This window comes from Etheostoma spectabile, chromosome 14 (genome assembly GCF_008692095.1).
Source record: "Etheostoma spectabile isolate EspeVRDwgs_2016 chromosome 14, UIUC_Espe_1.0, whole genome shotgun sequence".
Classification (NCBI taxonomy): Eukaryota; Metazoa; Chordata; class Actinopteri; order Perciformes; family Percidae; genus Etheostoma; species Etheostoma spectabile.
This window is the reverse complement of record NC_045746.1, coordinates 20,781,325-20,795,238: the sequence shown is the minus strand read 5'-3', so window position 1 is coordinate 20,795,238 and position 13,914 is coordinate 20,781,325. Positions and strand designations below refer to the sequence as shown.

The following is a 13,914-nucleotide window of genomic DNA, read 5'->3' as shown; positions in this document are numbered from 1 at the left end:
GGAGAATGACACTCCTACGTCCTCCTCACGCCAGTTTCAGAAATTGGTCCACTGTATCCGCTTCCACCGCCTCAGAAAACATTTCATAGTCCTGTCAATCAGCAAACAAGAAGACAAAGACATTCTGATGTCACAGCTGTATAGTCTCACAATTGTCAAACAATGCACCTAAATGCTTTAGGGAGCTAGGACTGTATGGTGAACAGAGAGCTCAGACAAAGTGTGTTCTCTGAAACAGTCAGTTTCAATTTCTTGGCACAAGATGGTCGGTGTCTTCACCCTTGTGTTGTCTTCCCTTCGACAATAAACTTGTTATCCATCCAGGTCAAAAGTAACACTACATTTTTGGTGCTTTTTTCTGCATTTCTGGCTCTTTTTTTATGCTTTTGACACTATTTAAAAAAAAATTTGTCACTTTATTCAACTTTTTGTTTTGAATTCAAATCGTCAATAAACTTAATTTATATGACATTATACCTATTTTTTGAGTTAGAAATGCAGAAATTATGAATTATTTTGATTAACAGTTAAGATCAAAGGATTTTGAGTGGACAACAGACTGGTTTATGTCTAGTATACTGTTTTACAACCATTTAAACATGTTTTTCAAATGTTAGAAAAAACTGAACACCCCAAATTTAATGAACTTAATCATTCATTTTACCTGTATGGGTTCCATACAACGTACATCCATGTTATATTTGGGCATTTTGGGAATTTTTCCGATATATAAAAAAAAAAAAAAAAAAATGGGTCAAATTTGACCCAAGGACAACACAAGGGTTAAAGCTACCGGTCATGCCTGGTGTGACATTTTTTGGTCACAGTTTTTGGTCTCAACCATCTCCTGAGGGAAACATCGGGGTATTTAGCTGCTAAACACTCCACTATGTTCCAGAGCATGTGAGAGGAAGTGGGGAGCACAGATTTAGATGGAGCACAGAGCGGCCAGGCTAAAGCTAATATAGTTAGCCTAAAGATCCAAGGGGTCTTTGGAGCCGCGAGGCTGGAAACAAAACACTACATCTACTACAGAAGTCTGTGTCTGATCGAACGTCATTTATACTGCTTTAATAGTTCTTGGATACACAGCGTTTGTTGCTAGTGCGCGTGACATGCAGGTCTGATCAATTTATCAAACTAACGAGCTAACCCGGCTAGGTGACCACAACCTGACATTTAGGCAACATGCAGTCACTGTCATTCACGTTAGCCTGAGTTATTATATGAATACAATGGTGTCATGCTAGTCAACCAGCGTATCAGAGCCTCTCTTCCCGTAACAAACCCCGTCAGACTAACGTCACATACACCATAATTTTTTTAAGTGAAAAATAAAAAAATAACATGGCAAGTGTGTGCGTGTGCTTTCCTCACCCCACAGTACTGGTCTTCATTGAACAGCTGGGGGGGGACTGCCGTGGGGTTCCCGGCTTTGCTTCTCATTTCGTCACGAAGCTCCCCGCCCACAGAGATGTCGACCAGCTCGTACTTGATGCTTTTACTCTCAAGGATTCGAATCACTTCTGCCTGTTGAGACTTCACCTGAAAAACCACAGCGCCTATTAGAAATGTACTCGACCAATGTATATAACCACTAGAACCCAGTCTCTCTGTTAAACCCTGAGCGTAGGGCTGCTCCAATATGGAAAAAATGTCATAATCACAATTATTTTGGTCAATAATGAAATGACGATTTACTTAAAAGGTTAGGGGACCACTAAGGTCTATATAAAAGAGACTTCAGATACAGTATTAGGGGACCACTAAGGTCTATATAAAAGAGACTTCAGATACAGTATTAAGAGACCACTAAGGTCTATATAAAAGAGACCTCAGATACAGTATTAGGAGACCACTAAGGTCTATATAAAAGAGACTTCAGATACAGTATTAGGGGACCACTAAGGTCTATATAAAAGAGACTTCAGATACAGTATTAGGGGACCACTAAGGTCTATATAAAAGAGACTTCAGATACAGTATTAGGGGACCACTAAGGTCTATATAACAGAGACTTCAGATACAGTATTAGGGGACCACTAAGGTCTATCACGAGGACACACCGACAGTGTTGTTGTCATTACTTAGAATTCTTCATGGGGGAGATGGAAACTCTCACTATAGCTTTAATGCAAACACTCCTTGACTTTTGGAAAGATGTTGCATTTATTGACCTTAAAACATAGTGAGGTAAACAAATCAAAAGCGAAAAACACCTTGAACTGTAAAATCTCCCTTCATACTTTTCCTATTTGAATTTTTTTTTTTTTGCATTCAGATCACAAGACAAAATAAGAGTTTACTTGCATCATGTAATCTGCAAAATAATTATTTTTCTAGATTATTCTGTTTTTGCGATCTTAGGAGCTGAAATCACAATCGTGATTAGCATGGCTGTCATGCTGTTGTGTAATAAATAATAAGTGTATGAAAAAACAAACTACTTGATTTAAGTACTTTTTGAGGCTGTGTCTTTGGTAAACAGAGGCTTTCTCTGGCTTCTAGGTCATGATTAATAGACCTGGTGGACGCTCAGCTATCTTTGTGGGCGACTGAGGAAGTTGGGAGGTTTTTTTGTAAAAGTGACCACACCTAAACCCAGCACCAACTGGAAACACCCGAGCTGATAGCCTAGTTGGTCACACACAGCTGTTGTAAGACCAGTGGCATGACCTAAAGCTGAAAAGGGGAACTGCTTTTACAGACTCAGCAGTTAAAGTTATTGCATATTGACAAAGTAACAAAAAACTGAACACAATATTTTCAAAGGGTTATTACAACATTTGAAATGTGACTTACCGGTAAGATATTTAATTCTGAGCCAACTGAGTAGTAGAGAGCCTATACCACTCAACCTTGTAGAAGTTCCGTGTGTATTAATATCACACATTAAAATGATTTATGAGTCATACCATTACAGAAGAATTAAGATGTATTATGAGGAGGAACACATTTCAAAGTTTACAAAAAATACATTAAAAGTGAATAACAAACATGGATTTGTATTTTGGTGGGATTTCTTCTTGAATGTGCTTTTGTTTCTTGGGCATGTTTACATTTTGGAATAGAAAGGATGTTCTTAATATAGTCTAAATAACTAAAACCACTAAAGCTATATGAGACATGTGAGAGAAATGCTTTGAAAGAAGAAAACATTAGGGAGGACAAAATAACAGGCAGCAGGTGTTGGAGCCAGCAAAAAGAGGCATGTAACCAATCAGAATATCCCTTTAAAGGCTTCTACAGCAAACCAGAAGTCAGCGGGTTACCTAGCAGCATTAGAGCACATGAGAGGGTTAAAAGCTAGTGCACCTCACACAACTTTTTCACAACATGAATTCCTCACACCTAATGGATAACAGATGTTTATCCCAGTGCTTTGCCATACACCCTTTTTTCATACTGGTGTAAAAATGACTCCTTGTGTTCAACAACCCTAGTGTATTGATGTCTGCAGACAGTCTGGATGTAAACCTGCTCCTTCTAAATATATTCTATGGAATGTAGCAAAACTCCATTACAAAGTCAAACCATTTAAGAGTATCCTGCTGATAAACTAAGACAGACATCAAATAATGTACTTTTCCTGAAGGACAGGGTCCACTGGTCAATTCGGCTGACATATAAGTTACCAGGCGGCTCTTACTTAAGTTACTTTTCTGATTTTAGTGCTGGGTCCTCCACATGCTCGCTTACCACCCACCTAGCTAACGTAACAGTAACGTTAGTTGGAACAAGATTGAGCAGGTGTGCTAACGTTACTTACAACAAATTAAATTCTCCTTAAAACAATTGTTAAGTAAATTTGATATAAGCCAAAACACTAAATACATATTTTTCGTAAAAAGACCTAACAATGCAATCTATATATTTGCAACAACTATAAATTGGCAGATTTTTACATTGAGTTTGGCGTACAGTTCTCCGTACAGGAAACGGATACATTATGGTCGCTACAGTTAGCTAGCTGTTACTGCCAGCCTTATGTACAGAAATGACACTATAGTAGTGTTACTGTTTAGGATAAGTAGTATGTTTTCATATTTTGAGGAGACATCTCTGTACAACAAGCTAAACATGCTTGATAAAAAAAAAACCTTCCCTCTAACGTACCAAGTTTGCGGAAACAAGGTGGAGTCAGGCATCCTGAATCGTCTTCGCAAGTCATTTGTTTTTTTATTTTTGTTACATTTACACCGAGTGATTTTAATCTTCATGAAGCCTACCACTTGATAATGCTGACGTTACAATAGTTGATATAAATGGGCGCTGAGTAGCATAGGCCCACTGCAATGTTAGTCAGGAGGAAGCTGTTACGGATAGTGTGCTGGGTGTGTCTAATGGACCGAGCATTGCTAGCTGCTGCCACCGGAGCTCAAAACACAAATATAACGTTAAATTCATAAAATTACGGTGACTTGACTCACCGTCCGCGAGGCAGTAACGGTGGTGTAGTACAGTTTGATTCCCATTGCTGCAGGTCCTCCACTCCTTTTGTGTATCAGCTTGCGGGTAGCTTTCACTCGCTTGCGTCAAGCTAAAAAGTTATCGATTTAAACCTAAGGAAGTTTGACTGTGTTTTCAAAATAAAAGACTAACATTTTCACATCAAACGGAAACAGATGTAAATCAGATGTCACTAAACATGTCAATATACTCATGGCCGGATTAATCCATTTCAGGGCCTGGAGGATAGGTTCACATAGATCACATAGGCCTATGTATACTGAAAGTTATTAATGAAGAATTGGTAGCTGTTATCATTCCTCCATTTATACTGCCCAGGAAGAGATCCCTTAATCAATGAAATTCCAGTGTAAAACATTCTGGATACAATATACAGTCCTTGTTCTGTTTAAAAGTGCATTATCCTTTGTAAAGTTAGGCTAATGTTAGGCTAATGTAAGACTTCAGCAGTCTGAAGTAGTCAAATTGAGTGTCTTTCAAAGTTAAAGTCTTTTCATGCAAAAAAAGTAGCAAAAAAAGCAAACAAGGATTTTGTCTCCTGGCCTATAAATTGACATAGCACGTGACTAAACAAGGGACCATTAAATTAACAAAAACACAATCACACAATGAAAATGGTGCTTCTGGGGGACACTTGGGATCAGGGGTCTTAGGGCAACTGCTCATTTTGCCCAGTTTATAAACCAGCTTCTAGTTATAATAACTAATGAGCACAGCGATCTAGAGCTGAAACAATTAGTTGTTCAAGTGATATGCTGATCAAGACAAGTAGGTTATTCAATTAGTTTTGATCATCAATTAATTTTCTAAGTAACTTTCCCCAGGTCCAGCATCTCAGTTGTAAGAATGTCTTAGTCTTATGTGACAGCAAACTATTATTTTGGGTGTTTTGGAACTTTTTAATCAGACAAATCTTCTGACAAAACATTAATTGACAAAATAATTGGCAGGTTAATCAACAATGAACATAAACCTCAATCAGATGATGATCAGTTTAGGCTTTGGGCATGGACATACTCTTTTGACATGTCACTACAGTAAATGTACAATATTGGAAACGATGACAGGAAATAGTTGTTGTATTCTGGTGAACTTGACTCTACTCTGCCTCCATAATGAGAACCACTTTAGTGGCTGCACAGTTTAAAGAGACAGCGCAGAACTTTATTCATATTTTCATTTGTCGCTTTTGTGATAATATTACATTTACCCCTAGATCAAGCTGTAACATCCATGTCATTTACACTTGTTATGCCTCTTGTCCTTCTCTTTATTGCACCATTCATACTTTTCTTCTTTTGTTCCCTCCTCCTCAGTCACAAGCCCCTTTTTTCCTCTCTATGTCATTGTTTTGTTTCCGCTTTATTCCTCTTTCAGAGAATTGCAGACTAACTTACTCACTCACACACACACACACACACACACACACACACACACACACACACACACACTGGTCCCCACTCTCTCTCTCTCTTTCCTTTTCTCTCTCTTTCTCTCTCTCTCTCTCAAATAAGCAGCGTTGTGTCTCTTATAGGTAACTGTATCTGGCTCACCTCAATCAATTCATAGCAGGTAGCCACATCTGTGTGTGTGTGTGTGTGTGTTGTGTGTGTGTGTGTGTGTGTGTGTGTGTGTGTTGTGTGTGTGTTGTGTACCTTTCAGACTAAGACTACCTCATTGGGACTGTTTGTCTAAATAAAAAGCTGTGTTCCCAGTTGTAGAAAAAAAGGAAATTAATCTACGTGTCTGTAATGTCCCCAAAAGTAGGTCAAGTAAACATTTACATGCGTGTTTGTGTGTAAGTTTGTGTTAAAAGCTAAAGGGTTTTTGAAATGCACATATATATATATATATATTTACAGTATATGTGGTAGAGTGTAAATCATGAAAACAGCAGCCAATATCAAATCTGCCTGTTAAAATGTAAAACTTATCAATAAATAAATAAAACTTGTTATTGGGCATGTTTATTGAAAGCTGTTCCAACATTTCTAGGTCATTGAAATTATTTTCTCCAGTTATTTTGGATGGTTTCCCGATACAGTACTGTGTATACTATATACACATTTAAATTAAAAGCAGATTATTGACTTTGTAACACATTTCTTCTGCTGCTTTGTTGACAGTCGAGGAAAAGTAAGGGATCACCAGAGTCAGCAGGCCTTCTAGGGACAGTTAATGGATGTACAACACAGCCCAAAGCGTTGGAGCAACATACTGAAAATTGTCTACAACATTGAGTGTAACCTTAATGATTTACGGCAAAATTACAATATGGATCCACAAGCTCCTCTGAAATGTATTAAATACAACATTTTGTTAGATGCCTGTCCTTCCAAAGAACCATTCACTGTCAGGAACATACGATAAATAAAGTGGGGTGATTAGTATTGCTCAAGGGAACTTCAACACATGGCTGCCAAGGGGACACAATCTGGGATTGTCCGGTTCTGGTCCACTCTGTCTAACCGATGGACCACCTAGCAACAGTAAATAGCTTGAAACAACCCAGACTCCCCAAATTGTAATTATCAATGACATTTATGTTAAAGAGGACATACACGAGGATCATACTTTGATATTGACAAATCAGCTGTTGCATCATTGCTCGCTATAAAGTATTCTGAGCCCCATTAAGTCCAATGATGAAATTTAATTGGGACTTTATCACAAGGGAAGCAGACTGGCCCCTTCCATTGTGAGTCAGATGGGAGGAATGTGGGAGAGAGTCCAACAGTGCCATTACTCAGCAGATTCAGGGTTTTAAGTGAGCAACTGAGCCGTGCAGGACGGACCAGTACACACACAGTAAGACTGGAGCCTTCTGCAGAGCCAGCCAGGAGGGTCACTATATCGGAGGTAAACAATATCCTCTCTGAGGCTGGCATCGGAGGAAGAAAACTACTTCTGCTCATGGCATGAGAAAATAAACCAGGTCTATCTGCTGATGTAATGTGCTTACCTCAAATACATTCAACACTTTTATACATGGGGGATCCTATCTCTAAGACTTTACTTTTTCTTTCAATGGTTTATAGAATGTGGTCATGGATTACAAAAGTCTTCATTGTCAGAGAGGGAAAGGTAACCCTGATGATATCATAACCCTGATGATATTTTGATCACAATAGAGAAATGCAATCCTAGTAAGGAACCATAACATTTTAAAGCCCTTAAAAATTGGTTGTTACAACAGCAAATACATACCGAATATAACAAAGAGTTAAATGTGAATATTGAATTGGGAGAAAACTAAACAAAACAGAAACATAGAACAATGGTGAAAACGTTCAATATAAGGTAGAAATGTACTGTAAACATGTGCAAAGTATTCAGATTGATGTACGAACAATGAGGTAGAATAATGTTGATGTGAATAGATAATTTTCATACACAACAAAAATTACATTAAAAATGACAAAATGGCACAAACTAGATGCAAGCTGAGATAACCCCGATGACATCACGCACAAGGGGTTATTCTGTCAGACTTTGGAACACTTCCTTCAGAGCCACTGTGGATATCACAACCGGTTTCAACGCTGAATAGTGCTTCCCACGGCAATTTAAGGGATGTGCGTGTTTAGGATGGAGATGCCCTTAAATGTAGCATTGACACCGGTAGTCCCTTTACTGGACACATGTAGAATGAAAGGTACATGTGTCATGCATCTAGTCTTACAGTAACTACATTTCTCTCTCACTGCCCAATGTGAGGAGAGTGCAGATTTGAGTCACGCATGCTCAGATGTAAACGGTTTACGGCTTCGTTAAGAAGGTCCATTTTTACTCTATTGACATTACAGAAGTCTCTCTTTAGCATCTTGTCGACTCACAGCTTCACTTGTCGCAAAGTGACGCATGCGCGACTCAAATCTGCACTCTCCTCACATTGGGCAGTTACACACACACACACACACACAGATGTGTACAGTATCAAGCAGAGGTAGGTAGTGACGAGTTACATTTACTCCGTTACATTTACTTGAGTAAATTTTGAAAAAAATTGTACTTCTAGGAGTAGTTTTAAATCACTATACTTTTACTTGACTTGAGTAGATTAGTGAAGAATAAACTGTACTCTTACTCCGCTACATCAGGCTACAATGAGCTCGTTACTCCGTACTACGCGTCATTGTTTTTACCCCGCCTACGTCTCATTTTATGTTTTATTTTGACAGAGAGTCTTCCGCTGAAGCTCTAACACGTGAATGTGCTAACCATCACACGTCGTTGTTCCGTCATGTGACCATACTCGTTCAGCAGCGCGACAGGTTAGCTTACAGTCGTAGCAAAGACGTCAGAAGCCAAACGTCGCCAAGGCAACGCAAACCAGGAGGACCCCCCCCCCCGCCTTTTAGGAAAGTGTGAAAAAGCAGTACATCATGCAGCGTTCAGTGTCGACCAAAACAACGGACATGTGAGCGAACAAATCAAACCCAACCTGAGGAGACGTAGCGGTGGTTTTAGTTTTGTGTGGAGGGTGGATCTTTGTCTTTTAGGTTACATAAAGTATGTTTTACACCGCAGTATCCATTCAAATTTGATGTGCAAGTCTCTCAATAAGCTATTTGTAATTAATAAATCATTTAATTTATTTATTGATTGGATGAACAATAGTTTGCCTAATATGATTATTTTGTTTTGTCTGTCTGGTTGATGTTGTATTAAGAAATAAATCAGACGTTACTCAACAGTTGGCTACTCACTACTTGAGTAGTTTTTCATCAAGCATTTTTTACTCTTACTCAAGTAATTATTTGGATGATACTTTTACTTTTAAACTTTGAGGTCCTATTATCTAAGTAACAGTACTTTTACTTGAGTACAATTTTTGGCTACTCTACCCACCTCTGGTATCAAGTGTATCTTTATAGTAGTTCCTTAAAAAAGGAACTGTTGGTGGTGGTTGGCATTAGTTTAATTTGGCTAGAAGATCAATCAGTCAGTTAACTATTAGCTAAGGTTAGCTTAGCTTAGCTTAGCATGATGACTGGGATCATGGGAAACAGCTAGCCTGGACCCGCCTCAAGGTCCTATTCACAAGGGATATTGCGCTAATGACATTGTCCTGTCAGTAAGGTTGCAAAGTTTAAAAAAATGAGATAAAACATGCTACTCACTGAGTGTCAGAGGTGCTGAGAGATGGATTTGTATAGTTTTGGACGGAGCCAGGTTCATCTACGCCAATCTATCATTCGGACTTGGCTTTGAAATCAAGCACTCAGCATGAGGGCTGTTTTTATTATAAGAATACCCTGTGCGGCGTCCTTGAGTCCCGAGAAAGGCGCCTTTAAATAAAATGTATTATTATTAATAGCATTTTTCCCCTCGCATTACTTTTACTTTCATGCTTTAAGTAGTTTTGAAACCAATACTTTTACACTTTTACTTTTGCATCCAACTTGCATGAAACATGACATTTTCAACTCAACATGACACAAAAATTTATAATAGAATTTTAGAAATCTCTTTATTTTCCAGTTCTTTATATTGAGCCACTAACGAGCCAGATGGTTCTTTGGACAAAACCAACGGAGAAGCCATCATTGGAAACTGTTGGAGAAAAGGTGCACGGGCACTTTCAAAAAGGAACCTAGATGGTGATTGGATGAAGCATCTGTCCATCACGTTTGCCATTGTTGTTTTGAATGAACACTCGCGGCCACAACACACACCAAAACCACCCCTGTCGCTGCCAGCAGCTCCTCGCCAGACGCTGATTAGTTTGGTAAGCTGGTAGTTCAGACACAAACACGTTAAGTAGGGCGCCTGGTTAGCTCACCTGGTAGACCAGGTGCCCGTATATCAAGGTATCCTCCTCGACACAGCAGCTGCAGGTTCAACTCCGCCCTTTGGCCCTTTGCTGAATGTCATTCTCCCCTCTCATGTCTTCATTCTGTCCTATGAAAATAAAGGCCTGAAATATCCCAAAAATCATCTTTGAAAAAATATATATACGCCTTAGGGCATGACAAGATAGATTTTTGCGTGGTCTCGTGAATCACAAGAATGATACTAAATGAATTTTTTAGTTTCATTTTTTTAATTTAGTTTTATACTTTTTATAGGTCCCCAGCGGGGAAATTATTATTTTGTTCACTCTGTTAGTACACACTACACACGCAGGCCTGAAACACACACACATGCTCAGGTCCTATACTATTAAAATGGAGAGACGTCAGATGCCTCGGAGTACGGGGCCTGCGACTGCTGAACAGGCGTCCCCAGCAGTCCCAACTGGGACTTGAACCAGAAACCATCCTGTTCCCAACCCAACTCCCTACGGTCTGCTGCTACCACCCAAAACCGGTGCTGACAAAGAACTTACAGACGGGGGGGATTTTTGTTTAAATTATCTTTTTTTTACACCACAATAAGTTTTGCATTGCCTCACAATACTTTCGTTCCCTCGCTTTAAGTTTTGCATTCCCTCTGATCCATAGAAAAAAAAAAAATCATAATAGTATTAGGTAGTAGACTGTAGTGACTGAAGTGTAGTCACAGTACAGTTACCGTAGCCATTTCCCTAGCAGTGATGGTAGTTAGTTAGGTAAGTTAGTGATGGTATACTGTCGCAGCTCAGATTTTTTAAAAGGAGTAATACACAATACTGCAAGTGTCACATCACCTCTCTTTTTGTAGTTTCTGTAGAGTGATTACATAAACTGGCTGTGTATTATAACTGGACTGGATGCACACAAAAGTTATGGTGAGGGCATGCAAATTCCCAATTTGACCATCAGGGGGCTCCGTAGGTAGGTACTTACAGCAGTTTAGCACCACATACAGTATATGGCACAAACTGGAACTAGATGTAATGGTGGACTTTAACTTACAAATATAAGATGTGTTTGTAAGCCTTTGTTTAGACAGTGGTTGCCCTCTGCTCTTTCTATTGTGGCACAATAACCGCTGCTCTGAATAAGCAGACTGACAGTCCTGTATGCGGCCAATCAAATACATCCAAGTGTACATGTATGGTAGATCACAGAGAATATAATTACATGCACCTATTATTCAGTTTTCTACCCATATTCAGAAAAAGACAACATTCTGTCAAAGCTGTTTACACGGCTTATGAAAATGAATACTCCACTAATATACCCATTTACATGCAGGCATGGGAAACAGAACCTTTCCAAGTTTTTCTACCGGTGGTGGACCTGTTTGACAATGTGAATGCAGACTCCCTCTTTCATTCCTTCAATCACCATCTTGAATAGGTTGGAGTTGCGATATCTGCGTATAATACAAAACCAGCTGTCATAATGTTTACAAGTAGGTGTGTTTATTCTTCTTCTTCTTCTTCATGTTCCAAATGCGCTGTATAAATGTCCAAAGAATGGTCCTAAAACCCAAATAACACCAGCATATCCGACATGTCTTAATCAGAAAATAATTTATTCGGAAAAAGGCCTTATTCGGAATATCTAAATGGAATTTGTGGTTTACATGACCCTTATCAAATTTGAAATATTGTCATAGGCCTATATGGAATAACAGTGGAATATTAGTATGCATGTAAACGTACTCAGTGAAACAAGATGGTTGTATTTCTGTTTAGCAGTGAAGCCCCTTGCATTGATTTTAAGCAGGGCTGTTTTCTGTCAGAACGCCCTGACACAAAGCTCTGCGTTGCCTCACTGGACGGCTGTAGCACCTGAACCAAACACAAGTTGGCCTTTCCACCACTTTGAATCCTAATGGGTTAGGATGGTATGTTTGCTTCCTTCCTGGTTCACATGGAAACAGGACTTTTGGCAGGCGAGAAATATTTGCCACAGTGTGACCCATGACTTGCAATAAAGTGCATGGGGTTCACTCACACACTTGGCTGGTGCCAAGGCAAACGCCAGAAAGCAAAAACAAACCTTTGATATAATATATCTCAGGTTTGTCCCTGCCAGTGGCTAAAAGGGTGGCCTGCTCAATGCCTGCACAACCAATGGCAACGCCCCACACTGAAGTATAGTTTCCTGGGACTGCACAGAAAGTGACAAGGGGTGCATACCAACTGGTTTTCCATCAATGTGGCTCTGATCCAAAGAAAAAGCTGGACAGGAGGGTTTGGTATCCATCTTTGAGTCAGCTTTAGCTCTGGATATGGCCCTGGGTCCTAAATTTGCGCTAAAGGCCCTTTCAAAGAGTAGCGTACAGAGGCTGTTGAGCTGTGTTTTCTACATAGTGACAAGGGGTTATACCCTGATTACTGCCTTTGCAAGACATACTGTGGTACTTGGTCTTTGAAGCTAGCTGGGCTGCCTGGATCTTAAAGGTTTGTGTGGCAGAGAAGGATGCTGATACGTGGGTCAGACAGGGCTTTGCTTGGGTGACTCACATCCAGACGGTTGGGGCACAACTCATCGGCGTTGTCAATCGTATGCTGGGCTCTACAAAGGGCACAGCCCAGCCTCACTGTCGGTTCACATATACAGCACACAGAGAATCAGGCTAGGAATTACTAACATGCTTTTATGTTTACTCAGTTCAATAAAGCACAGACTCATTCTGTGCTGGTTGCTAGTCTGAGCTTACAAATTACATTGTATCCTTATCTTATAACCGGATAGGCCCAGAGGAACCCATTCAACCGGTTGCTGTGGAGCATCTGGATGGACTCATCCATCCAGAAGCAGCATTCAGATTTGGTATGCTCAGTTTTGCATCAAAAGATTTTCCTGGTATACTGCTGTTTTTAAACCTTCTGTCATAAAGAAAGATTACAGTATCTGCATTAACACATGTATCCTCCATAAACAGTAAGGAATCCGTTTTTAAAATGAAATGCTGTTGTTTTTTAACAGTGCAATTATAAATGTTTATGTTATTAACTATTACAAGCGATATATCTACTCATTCTGTAGCTCTTGCTCTTGGAAGATATCCAGTTTAGGAAATGGGAGCTGCTGTTGCTTTGCTGGTAGTAAAAAGGGGAAAAAATAAAAGATCTATATCTAAACAGCAGGTGGATTGGGGATATCACAAGGAGGCCATTAATTGAGAGAATTTTATTTGGCAATAGCAAGAAAATATAGTTCATGAAGAGAAATAAAAGAGTTTCAAACAAATATATATTAAAACAGGAAAAGGTAGAACTCAATTTCCAACTGGAGTTTTAGTTGAACCTTAAACAGAGGGAGAGCCAAACATTTGATCAGAGGTTTAGCTTTTAGTAATAACTGTTTTGTCTTTGGATTGGTGATCTACATTTATATTATACTGCATTTTAAAAATAACAATGAAGACATGTACATGTTGTTCCCTGCACAGTGTGTTAAGGTCAAAATGTCCCTGATAAATACTAACAATAATTCTCCCCATCCATCTGGAACCTGTGTCATTTTAAGACGTGTTTGATATTTCGTTTGCTCAAGGTGAACGTAGGGACAAAGGAATTTGACACAGTGAGTCAATGTTGCACACATGAAACTCAAGGAGCTC

The 13,914-nt window shown here is 39.3% G+C and overlaps 1 protein-coding gene across 1 annotated transcript; it reads right to left on the bottom strand.

Annotated features, from left to right (window-relative positions):
• On the bottom strand, positions 1 to 4,578 carry sh3bgrl3 (SH3 domain binding glutamate-rich protein like 3). The gene is made up of 3 exons (XM_032535712.1): positions 4,431 to 4,578; positions 1,378 to 1,545; positions 1 to 91 (listed from the first exon to the last, which is right to left on the bottom strand). Exons 1-3 carry the CDS (start codon positions 4,473 to 4,475, stop codon positions 26 to 28), a joined length of 279 nt encoding a protein of 92 aa, XP_032391603.1. The 5' UTR covers positions 4,476 to 4,578; the 3' UTR covers positions 1 to 25.
• Between the last annotated feature and the right edge of the window lie 9,336 nt (positions 4,579 to 13,914).

Coding starts and splice junctions, on each gene's coding strand:
- sh3bgrl3 (XM_032535712.1), bottom strand. CDS start 4,475: ATGGGAATCAAACTGTACTACACCACCGTTACTGCCTCGCGGACG. Junction 1,546..4,430: donor CCGTTACTGCCTCGCGGACG/GTGAGTCAAGTC, acceptor GTGGTTTTTCAG/GTGAAGTCTCAACAGGCAGA. Junction 92..1,377: donor ATGAAGACCAGTACTGTGGG/GTGAGGAAAGCA, acceptor GCTGATTGACAG/GACTATGAAATGTTTTCTGA.